General features: G+C 54.3%; 7 protein-coding genes across 7 annotated transcripts; 4 read left to right on the top strand and 3 right to left on the bottom strand.

Moving 5' to 3' along the window:
• Nucleotides 1-259: 259 nt before the first annotated feature.
• Nucleotides 260-2,562, top strand: N7498_009213 (transmembrane 9 family protein; the record flags this gene model as incomplete). Its single annotated transcript, XM_058456269.1, has 4 exons — nt 260-350; nt 411-2,206; nt 2,260-2,480; nt 2,544-2,562. 4 exons carry the CDS (start codon nt 260-262, stop codon nt 2,560-2,562), a joined length of 2,127 nt encoding a protein of 708 aa, XP_058303168.1.
• An 824-nt stretch (nt 2,563-3,386) lies between these two features.
• N7498_009212 (uncharacterized protein) lies at nt 3,387-5,210 on the top strand (the record flags this gene model as incomplete). The annotated part of the gene is made up of 3 exons (XM_058456268.1): nt 3,387-3,612; nt 3,677-4,257; nt 4,350-5,210. 3 exons carry the CDS (start codon nt 3,387-3,389, stop codon nt 5,208-5,210), a joined length of 1,668 nt encoding a protein of 555 aa, XP_058303167.1.
• A 2,275-nt stretch (nt 5,211-7,485) lies between these two features.
• N7498_009211 (putative choline sulfatase) lies at nt 7,486-9,264 on the top strand (the record flags this gene model as incomplete). Its single annotated transcript, XM_058456267.1, has 1 exon — nt 7,486-9,264. The coding sequence occupies one exon, from the start codon at nt 7,486-7,488 to the stop codon at nt 9,262-9,264; it is 1,779 nt and encodes a 592-aa protein (XP_058303166.1).
• A 617-nt stretch (nt 9,265-9,881) lies between these two features.
• Nucleotides 9,882-11,201, top strand: N7498_009210 (nitrilase; the record flags this gene model as incomplete). Its single annotated transcript, XM_058456266.1, has 2 exons — nt 9,882-10,355; nt 10,413-11,201. 2 exons carry the CDS (start codon nt 9,882-9,884, stop codon nt 11,199-11,201), a joined length of 1,263 nt encoding a protein of 420 aa, XP_058303165.1.
• A 271-nt stretch (nt 11,202-11,472) lies between these two features.
• Nucleotides 11,473-13,712, bottom strand: N7498_009209 (uncharacterized protein; the record flags this gene model as incomplete). Its single annotated transcript, XM_058456265.1, has 2 exons — nt 11,473-12,563; nt 12,620-13,712. The coding sequence occupies 2 exons, from the start codon at nt 13,710-13,712 to the stop codon at nt 11,473-11,475; spliced, it is 2,184 nt and encodes a 727-aa protein (XP_058303164.1).
• Nucleotides 13,713-14,538: 826 nt separating this feature from the next.
• Nucleotides 14,539-16,235, bottom strand: N7498_009208 (glutamate decarboxylase; the record flags this gene model as incomplete). The annotated part of the gene is made up of 4 exons (XM_058456264.1): nt 14,539-14,650; nt 14,702-15,867; nt 15,920-15,947; nt 16,000-16,235. 4 exons carry the CDS (start codon nt 16,233-16,235, stop codon nt 14,539-14,541), a joined length of 1,542 nt encoding a protein of 513 aa, XP_058303163.1.
• A 1,297-nt stretch (nt 16,236-17,532) lies between these two features.
• Nucleotides 17,533-19,272, bottom strand: N7498_009207 (FluC/FEX family fluoride channel; the record flags this gene model as incomplete). Its single annotated transcript, XM_058456263.1, has 2 exons — nt 17,533-17,667; nt 17,812-19,272. 2 exons carry the CDS (start codon nt 19,270-19,272, stop codon nt 17,533-17,535), a joined length of 1,596 nt encoding a protein of 531 aa, XP_058303162.1.
• Nucleotides 19,273-19,522: the final 250 nt, after the last annotated feature.

Raw genomic sequence — 19,522 nt, 5'->3', positions numbered from 1 at the left:
CTCGGTCGATCCCTGGTGGTCCAGAACCTCCCGGACCACGCCAAGCAACGAAGGCACACCTGCCTCCTAATCCTTAGACGACCACCTATATACCTTCCTTGGGTGAGGGTGTTTGAGACCGAGTCTCGCAGGGACATTTCCTTCAAATAGCCTTTGTTGATCTGCATCTCGCTATCCACGGAGCAAGCTAGCGGCCTGGTTGTATGGTTGCCTTGGCGCACCTCATTCTCGCTGGGCAGAACAGAAAAACAAACTCGCAATGTATGCAGCATCTGGGCCACTGCGCCCATGGAATTGGACGTTATGGTTTCTTCTGTTTGTGTCAAGTACCTGGGCCTTCTACATCCCTGGTAAGCTTCCTCGGTGCTGCTCACCCTGCTTCGGCCACTGACCCTGCCTCCCGTTCTCAGGTTACTCGGTCACTCGGTATAACGACGACCAACCGATTCCTCTTCTCGTGAACAAAATATTCTCCGACAATACCCAGCTCCAATATGCCTACTTCGACCTGCCCTTCGTCTGCCCTCCAAGTGGCCGATCACACGCTGGCTCACCCTTCGGGTCCGGCGAGAGCATCTCGCTCAATCTGGGCGAGGTACTGCGCGGCGACCGCATCATGACCTCTGACTTCGAGCTTGCTATGGGAAAGGATGTAGAGTGCCAGTCACTCTGCACTGCTGAGGTTAGCCGCAAGGATGTGAAATGGGCTCGCCAGCTTATCAAAGAGAACTATGTGATTGAGTGGATCGTCGATAATCTTCCAGGCGCGACCAGCTTTGTTACCGTTGATCGAAGCCGCAAGTATTATGCCTCCGGATTCAAGCTCGGATACCTCGATATCTCCCCCGTTACCGGCCGGCCTCGCTCCTTCATCAACAACCACTTCACGATCGTTATCCGCTGGCGCAGTGCACCGGAGGGCGGTAAGGTCATTGTCGGATTCGAGGTGTACCCCAAGAGCATCAGCGCCGAGGACCGCAAGGAGGACGGCTGCCCCAAGGCTGTTCACAAGGACCAAGACCCATTAGGCTTGTTCATTGCACCGAACACATCGCGCCTCAAGGAGAAGTACCAAGGACTGTCATACATCCCAGAGGAGGATGACGAGGATGATGACGGTGCCATGCTGAAGATCCCTTACACCTACTCGGTTTACTTCCGCGAGGACACCAAGGTGGAGTGGGCGAACCGCTGGGATTTGTACTTCACTAACCAGGAAGAGGGGTCGATGACACACTGGTTGGCAATCATCAACTCCTTGACGATCTCCACTGTGCTGGGTGTGACCGTCTTTGTGATTTGGAGCCGAACTGTTCAGGGCGATATCAAGGGCCGTGGTGACGGTGCCATGGATGACCGGAAGCCGAAAGGACAGCCTCGGCGAAAGAGATCTGGCGAGAAGAAGGGCGATGGGCTGTTGGAAAATGACGTGGAGAACGACGCGGATATGTCTTCTGATGATGAGGGCTTTGAGGACAACAGCGGTTGGAAGCTTCTTCATGGCGATGTCTTCCGAATCCCAGCCTACAGTGGCCTTCTGGCTCCGCTGATTGGCTCGGGCATGCAGCTATTGTTCATGGCCACTGGACTACTTGTTCTCAGCTGCCTGGGAATCTTGAACCCCAGCTTCCGTGGTGGATTCGTCAGTGTCGGCATGGGCCTGTTCGTCTTTGCTGGTCTTTTCTCTGGCTATTTCTCAGGAAGGCTGTACAAGACATTCGGCGGATCAGCTTGGCGGAAGAATACTGTCATTACAGCCCTGTTGTTCCCCGGGCTATCCTTCTGCCTCGTCTTGATCTTAAATCTGTTTGTCTGGGCTCAAGCGTCCAGCACGGCCATCCCATTCGGTACCTTGATCGGTCTGCTCGCTCTTTGGCTGCTCATCCAAGTCCCTCTGGTGTACATTGGTAGCTGGTTTGGATATGTGCGGGCAAACCCATGGGAGCATCCCCTGAAGACCAACTCCATCCCTCGCCAGATCCCACTCCAACCCTGGTACCTGCGCAGCCCTACAGGTCCCCTGCTAACCGGTCTGCTTCCCTTTGCCGTCCTCTTTATTGAACTTCTCTTTGTGTTCAAAAATCTTTGGCAGGATAAGAGTGGCTACTACTATGTGTTTGGTTTCCTGAGCGTGGTTTCAGCTGTGCTCATGGTTACCGTGATTGAAGTGACCATCATTGCGACATACAGCCAGCTTTGCTCCGAGGCAAGTTTCCCCTAAGAAGTATGCCGTGGTGCCTTGTACTAACTTATCTACAGAACTATCACTGGTGGTGGCAGAGTTTCCTGACCGGCAGCAGCAGTGCATTCTGGATCTTTGCCTACTGCATCTGGTATTACACCTTCAAACTGCATATCACAGGCTTTGTATCTGGCTTGCTATTCTTCAGCTACAGCTTCCTCGCTTGTGCTGTCTACGGTCTCTTGACGGGAACAGTCGGCTTTTTGGCCGCATACGCCTTTGTGCGGCGAGTCTACAGGTGCGTGACATGGACACTATATAATTTCCCTCTGGATGCAATGCTAATCGAATGTTCCAACAGCGCAATCAAAGTTGACTAAGCTCGAGCTAGTCACCCTCGCCATCTCTTTGGACCATTTTTTTTTTCGGCAACCGACCACCTTGCTACCATCCTCCCCGCCTCTCACGATTTGAACTGTCTGATAAGCATCGGTGAATGTTGTTGACCACCACGGCGTATACTGTCTCATTTCCTGCATCTCCTCACTCAAATTTGAGCACCTTCCCTTCTAAACCTGAGAAACATTTTCTCTTTTACGATTCTCTTACTATTGGCCTTCCCTTGTTTCTTTATCTGACCGCAGTCTCCTATTGCCGTAAAGCCTGCGATCAGGTTGCTGGCGGACCCTTTGGAATGTTTGGGTCATGACAGGCTGTGTATTCTACTGCGTTAAGCGTCAATCCAATATCTTCATTTCTAATGTGATGCGTGCCCAGTAGGAAACGGCAACGTCATCGCTCGTCAATGTCGCTGACCTGAAGCTCATCCAGGGTTCCGAATACGGTTAATCCTCTTCGGCGTTGCACTTAGCCTATTTTGTCTTCAATATAATCGCAGTCACTCTTTAATGACACTCTAATTCACCTCTTCAACTCCATGCTGCTTGGCATGTGGCTGGCTATGTAGGTAGCACTTCGCTATTTTTCACCGACGCTCATTCATCAATCAACACCGTTGACCGCGATTGTTCTCCTGCCATTCAATACTCTTCCACCCGACTCAACGAGGTTAGCCGTCGAGTCTTTCATATTAAGCTCTCCCCTTCATCCCACCATCTTGACTTCTTCCAATTCCGTCTATCCTTAACCTCTCTCACCCTACCCAGCTTACATTTGTCTTTGCCACACTTCCATTGTCTTCACGATGATGTCCACCATCATGAACCCCAACCGGGTTCACTTTATCCACAGAACCCCAGGTCTCCGGACCCGGGCCCTGAAGATCAGACCCATCCCTCAGACTGAAAAGGCCGTGAAGGAGCTGGAGGGCATGACACTCACCGACAGGGAGCTCCAGGAGATGGGCTACCAGCTATCTGACTTCGGCCACCACGAGCTGATGAAGATGCGCCGCTGTACGGACTGCTGTGGTAAGTTTTGACTTCGCTTTGTATTTCGTACCTCGCCGTGTGTTTTAACTCACTCCATCTACAGTTCGTATCAAGAGCAAGGCCGCCAGAAGCAAGGCGAAGCTCACCCCCTATGAACAGAAGCTTGAAGATGCCAGCAGAGAGGCCAGGAACGTCATCACCCACGCAAAGCTCAAGGAGATCATGCCGCACATCACCTACCACGCCTGCGCCCCGCAGCGCTTGGAGGGCTGCGGTGCCGAGGCCGAGGCTACTTACCTCGAACACAACCCTGAGGTGGCCGCGATGTACGGGATCGACGAGGAACGTGTTGCCGCTTCCTACGCCTACGAGGCCGCCAATGACGGTCGTCCCATGCCCTGGCCGAAGATCGAAGAAAAGGAAAGACCTACTTGGAAACAGGACAAGGATGGTTCCTGGAATCCCCATTATGCCAAGTCGCCTGTTTACGATGAGGATGGTTGGGAAGTGCTGGAACCCAATCCGCCGAATGTGAAGGATCCCAATGCCACACATTTCATGGTGCATCAAATCGTGATCGACCACAGTGAGGACTTCACGCAGTCCGCTCACATCGAAATGCCCATCGAGATGTGCCACTGGGAGCTTTTCAAGGGCGGAATTTCGAACTCAGGAAAGAAGGCTGTCTGTCAAAGCCACACTGAGAAACCTGAATACGGAGCAAGTCCCCTTTCTCTTATCACAATTTGATCAAACCAGATACTAACCGGTCTCAGATATTCCCCTGCTGCGGTGCACCAGTCGGAGATCCTGGTTGCAGACAAAAAAACACCCACCAGAGTAGCTGGGATGTCGAGGGCCTTCGCCGGGACTTCAAGCTGTTCGAGACGCAGCCCGGTCAGGCAATTGATGAGCGACACGCCATTGCCATCGACTGCGAGATGGGGATGTCCATGAGTGGTGAAAGCGAGCTGATCCAAGTCGCCGCTATCGACTTTTTCACGGGCGAGGTCCTTCTCGACTCCTTCGTTTGGCCGGATGTACCCATGCGCAACCTGGCGACCCGCCATTCGGGGGTCAGGTGGGCTAACTTCCGCCGGGCCTACGATAACGGCACCTGCCTCCACGGCCGCGACGAAGCAAGAAATCGATTGATGAAGTTCGTGGGTCCGAAGACCGTCGTCCTTGCGCACGATGGCAAAAACGACATGCTCGCGCTTCGATGGATCCACAAGTGGGTAGTTGACACCATGGAAACCGAGGGCCGAACCGGACAAACTCTTCGTGTTCAGGAGAAGAGAAGCCTTATCAACCTTGCTAAGGTCCACCTGAAGAGAGACATCCAGCAGAAGCGTGGTCACGACTGCCTTCAGGATTGCCTGACCTGCCGCGATCTGGGGGTTTTCTACCTGAGCATCCTTCCTGACAACATGAAAGTCCGACATGAGTCAGCTTCCCCCGAGAGAGATACGTTTTGGGATAACGTTGAAGGAGATCAGGAGGCCAACCATTTCTGGGGAGCCCCGCTGGGAGCATCACCGACCCAAGTATCCTGCGGAGCGCCACAAACCGACTCGTCCTGGGGAGCATTACAGACTGGTTCACCGCCGAGTGACGTTTCGGTAGTGGCCTGGTAGAAGGCTGAACCATGAACAAGATAGCAATATGCCATTTTGGCTGGGCCGAAGGGATTCAGACAAAACGAGAAGAGAATAGGACACGGGAATTTGAGTATGAGGGAAGAAGATAATTTGAACAGGGGGATTTCAAACGTAGGGAAAGTGACGACGATGATCTACAATTTGCACGGACTGGATGGGGAATTTAGTCAACGAGAACAAGGAAAAAAGTCTTCTTTTCTTTACTTCTGTCTACCTGTTTAATGCACGTTAGGACGTATGAGACCAAGCCACAAACAGCGAACTCGAGTCTTTACTTGGGAGAATGCAAGTACGTACGATCATGATTGGCACGGCGATTTGCAAAGGGGAGCCGCGTCAGTCGCACGGCGCGGACCCTGGACGGGTCACCTGAGCGGATCTCCGAGGGGGTCTCGTACAGTATCTTCGTAGATCTTGGCTGAAACGACGAGCTGATTCTGGGTATACGGCGCGGCGTACGCCATCCTCATCCCGTTATCTGTCGTATCACGCCGGTTCAACTCAGGTTGACGGGGAGAAGATACCGATCATGGCATGTGTGATGTGTTCTTTCATTCCAGCGCGAAGATCAGTACTGGGGACTGCGCCATTCTGCATCGGGTGAAACAGTCCCGCCAGGAAAAGGTTGCAGACGTGGCTAACGTGGCTATGTGGGGAAGCCACCGAACCTGCACTGCATCTCCAGACTCCGAAACGAAGTGAATGACGAGCTGGAGAAACGGCGGTGACGAAGCCCTTGGCACGAGACGTCAGTCCGGGGGCGGAGCATCTCCCCATCGACCACGCTCGTGGCGTGATCGGAAAGGGGGGATTGCTCATATCTGGTCCGTTTCATCTTGCATCTTGTTACAGTCCACCATGCCAGACATGTAGTTTTGACGACCGCACGTTGTCGATGTTGTCGATGTTGTCGATGATGCAGATGATGCAGATAACGCAGATGTTATGCTCTCGGGCTGCAGGATGGGGCCACGACCACGAGAGAACACATCCGAGTTGGGAGTGCAGTTGAACCGCGTGGCACGGGATTGGGCGGCGAGATAAGCAAGTGGAGCGCAGCAGCTAGCACGTCCGCTAGCCGCAACTGGAAAGCCCAGGGGAAATCGGTTCCCGCTTGATTGGACACCAAGGCGATGACACGATCCGGTGGAGTCCAAAGTTTGCACGGATTGCTGCCGTGGATCGCCGCTGTTACAAGGGTCTATCAAGACCATGCGACACTCTTCCATCTTGGTTCGCCACCCCGACGTCGAGTGAAGGTCGTGATTGCGCATGCGGCAATCAATTCGATTATAAAGCCTTCAGTGAGAAAGTTGAGCCACCATTCACTCCGAGGCCCGCACAGGGGAGAACGGGCGGCCAAAATTACACCGGCGGCGGGTAATACGCCCGTACCGAGCCCTCGCAAAGTGGCAACTCGGCAACTGCGTCGCTTCCGGGTCACGGTCACCCACGTCGAACAGAATGGATTATGTGCCTCGAGCTGGTCACCGAGTCCATCATCCTGCCCACATGACACTTCCGATCGCACTCGTTCGCTTTCCCAACGGATTGTGACTCGTGCTCTCTCCATTCGTGGGATCTCGAGCACGCGATCTGCTCCATGATACCGTGATGTAATCCCAATACACAATACACGATACACCGGGTCCCGTCTCCTGTCGATCGGCCAAGTCCACCGCTTCCAGCGCATTCCTCGGATCACACCATCGCACCGTATGATTGTGCCTTCGCACGCCTTTGGCGTACGTCACTTCACGGCCGAGCAATCCTAGTACACCCCCTGATTTCCATTGCAGTAGTCTCGGTCACTACTGTACACCGATCGAATCTAGCGAGCCCGTTGTGCGGGATGATGCGATCCCGCATGGGCGGTCTGTGTCTGGAGTTAGGGGGTTTCGGGTTAGCGCGAAGATTAGGAAGTACTGGATAACGGAGTATACCCCGGCCTTCCGGGACTCCAATAATACATGCGCTTGTAACTTTCCATTGTGTCTTCTGGCCTCGTTGAAAATCATTCTGTGAATCTGGGTCGTAGACTTGGCCCGATCCTTTGATTATCTTTTTTTTTCGTTTCCCTTTTTTTTTTTTTTTTTCTCGGAATTCCCCACATGTGCCATTCCCAGCTTCATATATCTACCCCCCGCCACTCCCTCTTCGGTTTCCTTTTTTTCCCCATTCCATCATCCCGTACTTCTTCCCAAGGTTGACTCCCTTGTGTCTCCAACACCGCCTCTAGTCACTATTCATCATGGCGGAGAAGAAGCCTAACATTTTGTACATCATGGCCGACCAGATGGCGGCGCCCTTGTTGTCTCTGCACGACAAGAACTCCCCCATCAAGACCCCCAATCTCGACCGGTTAGCGAGTGAGGGTGTCGTCTTCGACTCGGCCTATTGCAATGCTCCTCTGTGTGCCCCTTCGCGCTTCGTGATGGTTAGCGGCCAGCTGCCGTCGAAGATTGGGGCTTACGACAACGCGTCGGACTTGCCCGCCGACGTCCCCACCTATGCCCACTATCTGCGTCGCGAGGGTTACCACACGGCCCTCGCCGGTAAGATGCACTTCTGCGGGCCGGACCAGCTGCACGGCTATGAGCAGCGTCTCACCAGTGACATCTACCCCGGTGACTACGGCTGGTCCGTCAACTGGGACGAGCCCGAGGTTCGCCTTGACTTTTACCATAATATGTCGTCGGTGATGGACGCCGGCCCCGTCGTCCGCACCAACCAGCTCGACTTTGACGAGGAGGTCATCTACAAGTCCGAGCGGTACCTGTACGACCACGTCCGTTCTCGCACCGATCAACCTTTCTGTCTGACGGTATCCATGACCCACCCTCACGACCCCTACGCCATGACCAAGGAGTACTGGGACATGTACGAGGATGTTGACATCCCTATGCCCAAGAACGGGCCCATCCCCCACGAGCAGCAGGATGCCCACTCTCAGCGCGTGCTGCAGTGCATCGACCTCTGGGGCAAGGAGGTGCCCGAGGAGAACATCAAGAACGCTCGCCGTGCGTACTACGCCGCTTGCACGTACGTCGACACCAATATCGGCAAGCTGCTCAAGGTGCTGAAGAACACCGGTCTGGATGAGGATACTATCATCGTCTTCAGCGGTGATCACGGTGACATGCTCGGTGAGCGTGGCCTGTGGTACAAGATGACCTGGTTCGAGAACTCGGCTCGTGTGCCCTTGCTCGTTCACGCTCCCAAGCGTTTTTCCCCCAAGCGTGTCTCTGAGAACGTGTCTACCATGGACCTGCTGCCCACTTTCGCGGAGATGGTCGGTGCTCCGCTGGTCAAGGAGCTGCCTCTCGACGGTGTTTCCCTCATGCCCTACCTGACCGGTGGCGAGGGTCTCCGCACCGATACCGTGTACGGCGAGTATATGGGTGAGGGCACTCAGGCACCTTTGGTCATGATCCGCCGCGGCCGCTGGAAGTTCGTGTACTCGACCATCGACCCGCCCATGCTGTTCGATCTGGTCGCCGATCCCGAGGAGAAAGTCAACCTGGTTGCCGGTCTTCCCGTCCCGCCTGCCACCCGTGGGGTCCCCGCCAAGTCGCCATTCAACGCTTTGACTTTGTCGACCAACCTGCCCACCCCGATCGAGACTCCTCGCGCGTCTCCCATCCCGCAGCGCGCCCACGAGAATAACTCGTACCCCTTCCCCACGCCCACCCCTCCCCGCAGTCCCAGCCCCAGCAGCCGCGTGCCACCGGCTCTGCCCGAGACCGAGGACCCGGTCAAGCTGCTTGCCTGGTTCGTCGAGGAAACCCACAGACGCTGGGATCTGGAGAAGATCCGCCAGGACGTGCTGCACTCGCAGCGCCGCCGCCGCCTGGTGTACTCGGCTCTGATCCAGGGCACTCCCCACTCCTGGGACTGGGAGCCGCGCGTGGACGCCAGCACCCAGTACATTCGCAACCAAGGCAAGGGCATTCTCGACGACGTCGAGCTCATCTCCCGCTGGCCCCGCGTGCTGCAGCAAGCCGCCCAGGCCAACGGCATCCACGTCTAGACCTTTTTTTGTGTGGAAGGTCTTGGGACATAAAATAAAAAAAGCACACCGTTCGTTTCATTTCTTCAGCGTGTGTGCATTCACGACTTCTTATGATTTCTGCATCTTGCGTTTGAGCACATCATGGCATTTCCACCGTTTTTGGGGTTTTTTGTGACCATTTTTTGCACGTCATCAGCGAGGCGCTATACCCGGGAGCTTTATATTTTCTCTTCCATCAATCCCAATTTGCATCGGCGGCGCGTGCTGCTGATTCTTTCTCGTATATAATTTCTTTTCCCGGGTTGGGCGTCAAAGCCCTGTTGTTGGATTTGCCATGTGTAGATAACAGACTGAATATACTTGACTCTATTGCTATTGAATCCGATATACTTCTATACTTCTATACTTCTATACTTCTATACTTCGCCAGAACCAATAGATAGATGCAATGGCAACACTAGCTGAACTATATCCACCTTCATGATGTCACCAACCCGCATCACCCGAAACTCCCGCTTTATCTGATTTACCCCACACTCCACCTTGCATCCCCCCAGCTTTGCCCTTCATTTCTACCTCTATTTCCATCCAGCTATTCGTCTGACTACTTTCAGCAATTCACGGTTGAATTAATCATGCCCTCCATCACGGTAGCGGTTGCGCAATCCCGCACCCTAAACACAACGGCCGAGACCCTCGCCGCCCTCGAACGAACCACCACCCTCGCCGCCCGCCGCGGCGTCCACCTCCTTCTGTTCCCAGAAGCCTACCTGGGCGGCTACCCACGCACCTGCTCCTTCGGTGCGGCGGTCGGCCACCGCCACCCTCGTGGCCGTGATCAGTTCCTCGAGTATTTCAAGACTGCCGTGGATCTGGGCGATACGCCCGCTGGAGCAGGAGAGGATTGGGTTCAGCGGAAGCTGGAGGTAGCAGCGGGCAAGTCGCATCGCGGGGATGGGACTCGTGAGATCCTAGAGCGCGTTGCGAGCGAGACTGGCGTTTTCATCGTTACGGGGCTTGTCGAGAGGGCCGGGGGGAGTTTGTACTGTGCCGTGGTGTATGTTGATCCCGTGCGCGGGGTTTTGGGAAAGAGGAGGAAGGTGATGCTGGTACGTTATCTTTCTTTTTCTTTTCTGTTTGGACACTTTTTATTTTTCGTTTTCCAGGGCTCTCTTCTAACGTGTCAGACCGGCGCCGAACGCATCATCTGGGCCCAAGGCTCGCCGTCCACTTTACGAGCCGTAACGACGTGTCTCAACGGTATCCCAGTCACCCTGGCCTGCGCCATTTGCTGGGAAAACTACATGCCTCTGCTTCGCCAGAGCCTGTACGCTCAGAATGTCAACATCTACCTGGCTCCAACCGCCGACCCCCGCGACACCTGGCTGTCACTCATGCGTACTGTTGGCTTCGAGGGCCGCTGCTTCGTGCTTTCTGCGAACCAGTGCATGCGTGCTTCTGAGCTGCCTTCTTGGATTACTTGCGACCATGAGGCTGCTGCTAATCCGGGTCCGGCGCAAGCCGAGCAACCGAAGACGATGGGCCGCAAGCTTTCTATTACGACCGAAGGGCCGCATGAGATTGTTTGGCCGCAGTGCTCGACTCAGGGGACGGAGAAGGGTGAGTCGGCCAAGGTGTCTTCTCAGGTACCCTCGCGGGTTTCTGATGAGTACGTCAGTCGGGGAGGTAGCTGTATTGTCTCTCCGCTTGGCGATGTTCTGGGGGGGCCGCTCTGGGAGGTGTGTACGGATGACTCGCCCGATAGTGAGGATTCGGCGGTCACTGCGGGCGGTGCCCAGTCTGCTGCTGCTGGAGATGGACTGTCAATTGCGCAAATCGACCTGGATGACTGTGAGCGTGGACGACTGGATCTGGATGTTGCCGGCAGCTACTCTCGCAACGACGCGTTCAAGTTGAACGTCGAGGGCTTGGATCTAGCGCCGCCCCCGTTGTAAATCAATTCGGATATTTACTTGAGTACAACGGGAAAGGCAGGTCAAGTTTATCGATTGTCGTGAAGCATTACGTTCTTTTCATCGTACGTAACTCGCCAGATATCTGGCCAAGTAGTTCTGCTCAAAAAAGCGATGAATCCTCCAAAGCCACTCATATATCCACCTCAAATAAAACAAACGGATGGGGGGATATCATGCTATCGATCGTGTTCTTCATCGCTGTGTGCCAGCTTGTTCCAGCCTGCGCCACTATGTACAACGTCTTTCATTTCTACTCTATCATCCACACCGGTGCCTTGACGAGGACCATTGCCGGTCCCTTGCCGCGGACTTCGACGGTCAGGAAAGAAGAGAATCTGATTCGTGCTGGACCTTCGACTGGTTCGCTCTTCTCTTCGTGTATGTGGCTTGCGGCGGGTACGTGACTTGCGGCGGGACGAGGCTCATTGCCAGCTTTGCGGCTAATTATTACGCCAAACATGGACTTCTTCTTAGGTTCGCGGGGCGCGGGCGCCGTGCCATCGCCGCCTCCAGTCGAGTTCGATACGGGCGAGGAGTCGCTTTCAATTCCGACCGCCTCGTCGGGCTCTTGATCAGTCGGCGGAGGAGGTTGGCGACTAAGCGGCGGCAGCTGTCCTTCAACTTTCATATACCCCTCGACAAAGGTGGTGTTAGGAGGGAAGTAATCCACGCAAACGTCTCGGGCTTCCAGCGGAATCTTCTCGGCGATATTGATGGTGTTCTCGATGATCATCCGCACGCCCGCCTCCAGACCCGGCAGCGCTGTCTCACGCAACTGCGAGCTGAGGAAGGAGGCCAGCTCTACAGCCAAATGCTCGATCAGCTCTGCGCGGTGCGTCTGAGCAACGGCGTCTGCAAGCATATCGCCCAGTCCGTCAAAGGTTGTGCGACGCCAATTAGACAGTCGAGCAATAGCGTTCTCGCGGTCTTCATCGGTGGCAGGTCGCATTTGTTGCCGGCGGAGGTTCATCTCGATGCTCTTTAGTTGTAGACTGAGACCTGTTTCCAGCCCTGGGTGGAAGTGTTTTTGGAAGACCTCTTCCGCCAACCACCGACTGATTACGGCCCGTCCTACACTAGTCATTTCCTTTGTTGGTTTTTTGATTGCCTCATCGGTCACGAAGCCGTGCAGCCATGACGGGATCCCAAGCCAGTCCTTGCGCACTGAGAAGGCCAGGTCCTTGATGGCTCCGTCCAGCCGTTGGAAGCGGTTCGCATATTCATTGTCGTCGAGTATTGTGCGGGACACAGCCATGCGCTGATGTGCCACGGTATTCTGGAGGTGCTGCACTTGGGCTTCCTTGTCAAAGTAGTATCGCTTCACTTTGGAGTATTTCGATTCTGATTTTTGTTAGTTATGATTACCCCGAGCTGAAAATATACACCACAAATCTTACGGAGCTCTTCATGTTTCTGAATCAATGCACGAACGTCAATGTTCTCAGGATCCTCGCGTACTCGACTCGGTGTAGGGGTGTTTCGTCCCTCCGCCACTGGCACTGGCATTGGCACTGGCTGGGTCGCGCTACCCTGTCGACTGCCGTCCTGGCCCGATGACCACTCTTTCTGTGCCTGTTGGGCCTGAGTTTGCTGCGCTTGCTGCGCTTGCTGCATGGTGTCGTGTTCGTTCCGACGGGCCGGTGAGGGTGGCTCGTAGGTCTGCCGGGAAGGGGGCCGAGCACTCAGCCCCAGATCCTGCTGGGTTCGTGAATGAGATTGCCCCCGATGGCCCTGTTCTGGGTAACGGGGCGATTCCGGTGGGGGTTCGGAGGGCGACGGTCGACTGGATCTCTCGAGGAAGCTCAAGTCTGTACTGGAGCGCCCAAACGGTAAGGGTGCAGCGTATTCTTGTTGCAGGCTGTGAGCCGACAGCTGCTGAGACCACTCGAGGTTCTCACGCGACAATCGCTGCGAATGCTGCAAATGTTGCTGTTCGGAGGCTAGCGAGGCTGGGCGCGGTTCATGTGGAGTATTCGGGGATTGCCCCTCGGAGGAAGCGGGGTGAATGCGATGCTGGTCCGCTTCGTTCAAGGCGTGGAACCGCGGTGAGGTTGGCTGAGAGATTGGATGAGAGATGTTTTTCCCCTTGACAGAAACACTGCGCTCTAGTAGCCCGGACGAAGGACGCACAAACAAGTTCGTTCTTAACCGACGAGGCTGCGGATCCTCAGGGGGGACAACACTGACGGTCGCTCGGACGCGTTGCTGTGAATGGGGCTGCCGTTGGCTCTGTGATCGGCGCACGGAGGACGGACTCGGTCCGGGCGGGTGGGTGAAGGTTGGATTGTTTGGGGCCGATTCCTGGGCGAAACGATGGTCTGAGAAGCGGCGGTCGGAGTATGCGTCCTGAATGGAGCTGCTGCGGTCCGGTGGAGCGAGGGCGGAGTGAGCCAGAAGCTCCTCAGAACGGGCAGGGGCAGGGGCAGGGGCAGGGGCAGCGCGTGTAAGAGTTTTAGACGATTTCTTTCTCTTGCTATTGAAGAGGGGCATGCTTGCCTCGTCGTCTTTGGAAGGAACGCAAAGCAACTGTGAGGGGGAAGGAATGGCGGAGATGATCGGCAGACAGCGATTGGGCGGGGCCTCGTGTTCTATATATAAACGTAAACAATGTGATTTCTACAGCGGATCAGCAGAGCATGCCTGATAGGTATATTTAGAGCTTAGCCAGGAACGGAGTATTCCGACGTAGAAACAACAGGGACAAAGAAGGCCTTCAAAGAAAGAGAAATGAAGTCCTAAACATGGGCGCAGTTGGACAACACGGAGAGCATCAAGACAGGGTCAGCCGCATAACACGGTACAGGATGACATGACAGGAAGATGGGCTTTTCCGCACCAGGCAAAGGAATTGACTTGCAGCACCCGGTGAAAAACGAGATTCATAGAGTAGTATTAGGTTTATGTAGCGTCAGCTCCAGATGCTCCAGCCTTAAGAAACAAACAACTGTGTTGTCTAAACAAAGGAGAACTTGGGTAGAAATACGAGATCGATACAGGGATGAAATAAACTTAAGCATTTGCCTTTTTGCGAAAGACCAACGCATAGGCCTTTAGCAGCAGGACCCATATATCTCAGTTACAACTAGATACGCAAACCAACTAGATTACTCTCACACCGAGCTGGAACAAATCCATGGTTGATCCAAGTCAAATTGTATCGTAACGGGCATCTGCTATGTGAAAGGTGTACCTACAAAATGGCGGGTAGACAAGCTTTTCTGCGTGGCATCACACGGGCCCAGCACAGTCGATATCCACACATTCGGGCATCTTGAACATCTGCAATGAAAAAAAGAAATCCTTACAATTGAGCAATCTAGCACACCGGGTGAGACTTGCCGGTCTTGCCCTGCAGCGAGTGCTTCTCGCCCTGGTAGTGCTTGTGGGCGTGCTTGTGTCGAGGGTGAGCACGGTGGCTAACGATGTGCCTGAGAGGAGGGTTAGCAAGAGACAAGATCAAAAAAATTTCCGATACTTACTGCTTGTACTTGTCCACCATGGCCTGGTCCATAGAATCCAGAGTCTGCAGAGCCAGGTTGATATCAGTCAGAAGGCTGTCGCAGCGGTTCATGCTGAAGTCCTCGCGCACGACAACGCGCATCAGCTTCAGCTTGTCGCTGTTGGGTGCCATCGTGTAGGCAGGGACAATCCATCCTCGCTCACGCAGCTGGTGGGCGACCGCAAACTCGTCGTAGGCACGGTCCGGGTTCGGAGGCAGACGGAAGGCCACCAGGGGCAGGCCACGGCCCTGGCCCTGGCTCATGATGATCATGCCCTTCTTCTTCAGCTCCTCGGCCATGTAGTCGGCGATGCGGGTCAGGTTAACCATGATTGAGCGGTAGCCGTGCTTGCCCAAACGGATCAGCTGGTAGTACTGGCCAATAACATGGGCGGCACCCTTGGAGAAGTTCAGCGTGAAACTAGCCTGGTCGGCACCAAGATAGTTGATGTTAAAGACCAGCTCCTGGGGCAGGTACTCGGGCGAGCGCCAGATAACCCAGCCCACACCGGGGTAGACCAGACCGTACTTGTGTCCGGAGACGTTGATCGAGACGACCTTCTCGAGACGGAAGTCCCAGGCCAGGTCGGGCGTCGTGAAGGGAGCGACAAAGCCACCGCTAGCGGCATCCACGTGGATCGGGCAGTCAATGTTACGCTCTACCAGCAGATCGTTGATGGCCTTGACATCCTCGTACTCGCCAGTGTAGGTGGTACCGATAATGGCACAGATACCAATGGTGTTCTCGTCGATCAGGTCAACGGCCTCCTTTGGGTCGATGACGTAGCGGGTGTCAGTGCAGTAAACGTACTTCTCCTCGATGTCGAAGTAGCGAGCAGCCTTCTCCCAGCACACCTGAACGGCACTGTTCATGACGATGTTGGGGCGGGAGTAGTCCTTGCCCTCGGCCTTGCGCTTGTTCTGCCAGCGCTTCTTCATGGCCAGGGTACCCAGCATAATGGCCTCAGAGGAACCAATGGTGGAGGTACCCATGGCATTATCACCCTTGGGGTCGGTGGGGCAGTTGAACAGACGGGCGATCATGTTGACGCAGCGGTTCTGGATCTCGGCGGAATGGGGGTACTCCTCGTAGTCGATGAAGTTCTTGCTGAACGAGTCGGTCATGATCTCCTCAATCTCTTCTTCCTACAAGTTTATGAGTTATCTGACCATCCGCGGGTCACAGACGGTCTCTTACCATGTAGGTCGTGACGAAACTGGCCAAGCTGTGGAGAGGTCAGCGGTGAATTATTTTGTCAGTGGCACGGAACTACTCACTTCAGCTTGGGATTACCATCCAGACTGAGCTCATCCTTGATCATACGGGCGGCAATCTCGCGGGGCATCTCAAGCTCGGGCATTTCATGCTGAGGCATGTGGTCAGCAGCAAAGTGGCTGCCATAGACGTTGGTGTAGAAGTCATTGACGTCCGGGGGCGGGGCAATGGAATCGACTTTGCGAGTGGACGGGTCAAAGACCTGATCGTCCTTCGAAACGGTAGCGAGATGAACCATGATTGCGGTAAACAAGAATAGGGGCAAAAGCTGATGCAAGTCAAAGAGGGGGAGCTGAGGGACTTAAATAACAACACGTGCGGGGACGGGGCCAATGACGCAGTATGTCGCTCGCAGTTCCACCAGACACCAAAACACTTCGTCTATATACTTTTCTCCTGTTTCAGCCGTTCAATTCCTTCCACTCTGCGGTCCAATCGATCCACTAACTAATTTCCATCTCAAGCACACCAATCACACCCGCGATACCCCTCACACGGACGCGGCCCTGCCAAAGCTTGGGCAAAGCTTGGCACACGATGATCCTCAACTCCCGATGTATCCGATCTGCCCCTCCTTTGCAGCTAGGCAACCGTTTCCCTGGAGCCACGTCGTGGTGTGGTGGGGTCATCGGGTCTCAGCTCGAGACGATGGTCATGGACCCATGTGCTGGCTACTTTCTATCTGCTTGCTCTCGCGCAGCTTCTCCACTTCAGCAAATCGGCAGTAGTATTCCAAGATCCCCGGGTTGAGCAAGGTCCCCGAGGGCTGAATTAGCTCGCCACACACAATCTGCTTCAGAGATAGCTCCACTTTTGCTTACGTTGACCGAGGTTTGATATCATATTGCTCAGTCCAATTCAAACAGCGCCATGACCCCTAAATTCCCTAACCCGAGCCCAACCCAGCCCGCACGCGGGTTGTAGGTCGAGATAGATAACCCAACCCGAGCCTATATAACTCATAGTTAAATATTTAGATAAACTGGTTTTAGAGACAGTAAAGAAATAAGTGGTTAACCTACCTAATGCGAAATTGGTATCGGTTCTCACGACGAAGCGAGCAAAGACAGCCGCTGCCTGCACTCAGCAGGTCATCTTAGCAGGTTAGCATAAGGACCGTGGTCCAAGCCAGGAAGAACTCGATGGCTAGCCTTTACTAGGTGAATACCGAGAAGAGAGAGAGAAAAATCCTGGCATCCAATGCTTTTGGAGGCCTTCCGCTCTTTGGCATATGAGATGTCAGCTCATTCCCGTCGGTGTGAGTGACGTGACGGAAAGGTTATTTGTTAGGCTTCGCGCCGAGTCTGGACCCATGCAGGCAAGGCTGGACTGGTCCAAGTCTAGATGAATCTATGGGGGTGACATTAAGAACCACCCTATGAAAGAAGCGGATCAGGAGTTGCAGATTCCAGGGGTAATTTTTATAAGAGAAAATGCTTCCAACATTCATTTAGTGGTTCCCGAGTTCGAACTTCTGGTTGCTAATTGCTTTGAGTCTATAAATCGAATATTTGCGTGAAATGCTAAGGTATGCTTTATCCAGACATGTCTAAATTTGGCGTCTGGTCATCAAAGCCGGTCCGAAAGTGATCTTGCCAGATGCGAAGCTGCGCACGACGACCTACAATGAATGCGGTTTTAAAGTCAGCCTCTTTAAGGGCCTGGACCTCCTGAACACGTCAGTAAAAGGAGAAACAGCGAAAAGCAGGGACAAAATCACCACAGCGCAATCGAGGGGAGTATACAAACCGGGTCTGATGATGCTCTTTTGCTTCGTCTTCGGCGGTGCGGCCCTCTCAATGAGCAAAACATACAGGAGTCGCCAGCCCGCGAGTCCACTTTAAACTCCCGATCTCCACAACCAGCGCACAAAGGGCAACTACCGCGGTCACACCACCGTAAAGATATGCGTGCCGTCTGCGGAGATCCGACAGTTCCAGAACCCAGGTGCTGACGGTTGTGAGACACCCGCAGAATCCGTCCATGATCCCTTGTAGGACCTGGCATCCGATGACACTGCCTCCGCCAAGGCTGGACCCCAGGAGCGAGGCATGTTGGAGGGAGTACGCCATCCCCAGTATCATGGTCCCGCCCACATTTACTGTAAAAGTTCCAAGGGGGAATGAAGCGATGCGGCCGTTGAGCTTGAGGGAAATGAAAAATCGTGCTAGACAGCCGACGGGAGCAAAAACCAGGGAAAAAAGGACCGAGCCTCGCCATAATTCTGAGCTCCACAAGGTACTCTGTAGCGGATAATTTGGCAATAATACCACGAGGCATATGAGAGCGACCCACGAGAGACATGCGAGAACGACCGCCACCGGGTCTAGGAATTTGCGTAGCCAATGTTGGGGAAGACTCGGTGTCCACGGAGAGACGCCAATCGCAAGGTGGGCCCCGAGAAAAAGGCCCCCTAGCGACAGACCGATCTCAGTGAACAGCACAGCAACGAGGGCCATAAAACTGAATCCTCCATTGGGAGCGTGAGCTCCGTCGGGGATCGAAGCAAACAAGGAAATATTGGAGTATTGGCCAATGGGTACGGGGAGATCGTTAGCTAGCGCCAGAAACACGTCTCGAGTAAAAGTGGAAAACGACGTTAGACTTCCGCAGAACCCCGTTGTCAACCCGATGTAGAGTGGGATGGTTTTTTTGTGCGCTCTTAAATGTGCCGCCACTCGTGTGCCGTCCTCTCTCTCCGAATCAGGAAGTTTGGCCTCTATTTCTTCGAATCGAAATAGTTCCTGGTCCTCGCTCAAGAAACCCATGACCAAGCTGCCTCCAACATTGGCCCAGAGAACGCTAGTATTCACGGGAGATCCGGGGTAAAACGTCAGGCATTCAATTGTCATTCGGAGGAGTGTGCCGAGGAATGAGAAAAGGATGAGGTAGGACACGATGTACGTAATCCTTGTTATCTTGGAAATGAGCCGCGCACCTGCCGACTTCTCGGTTTTGCGTGCTAGGCTGGCACCTGATGCCCGGGGCTCAGTATCATCGGCCTGGCTCGGCTCGTTTTTCCCTACCGGGAGCTGTGATTGGGAGTCGCGGTCGCGGTCGGTGGGTCGGTTTTCGAAATATTCATGGCGTTGTACTGGTTTCTCGGTTGAGTCGTAGACAGGAGGCGGCGCCGCGACTTCAGCTAAGTTGGTTTCGGATGTCTGAGACTGAGCTTCCTGGGAACCTGGTGTCGCCGTGGGCGATACGCCAGAGCCAGAATCCCAACCTTGCGAGGGGGCTCGGCCATGTTTGCTCACATCCGTCGAATGTGACATAGGGTCAGGAAAATGCAGAAGCCAAGAAAGTGATGATTCAAATGCGCAGAGGTGATAAGAAAAGCGGAATACGAAGATGGTTGTTTCTGTCCAAATGCGAACTTAATGGATTTCCATTACCGGATCGGGCGGCCCGGCCAAACCCCATCATTACAATTGTAGGAATTCATGATTTCTGCTCAGTCACCAAGTCAAGGACACATTCGTCTCTTCATTTTCATTGCCCCGACCGGGTCTCACAAGGAAGCGA

This window comes from Penicillium cinerascens (genome assembly GCF_028974065.1).
Source record: "Penicillium cinerascens strain IBT 15544 chromosome Unknown scaffold_4_segment0_segment1, whole genome shotgun sequence".
NCBI lineage: Eukaryota > Fungi > Ascomycota > Eurotiomycetes > Eurotiales > Aspergillaceae > Penicillium > Penicillium cinerascens.
Note: the sequence above shows the minus strand (reverse complement) of the source record. Positions and strands in the feature narration are given on the sequence as shown.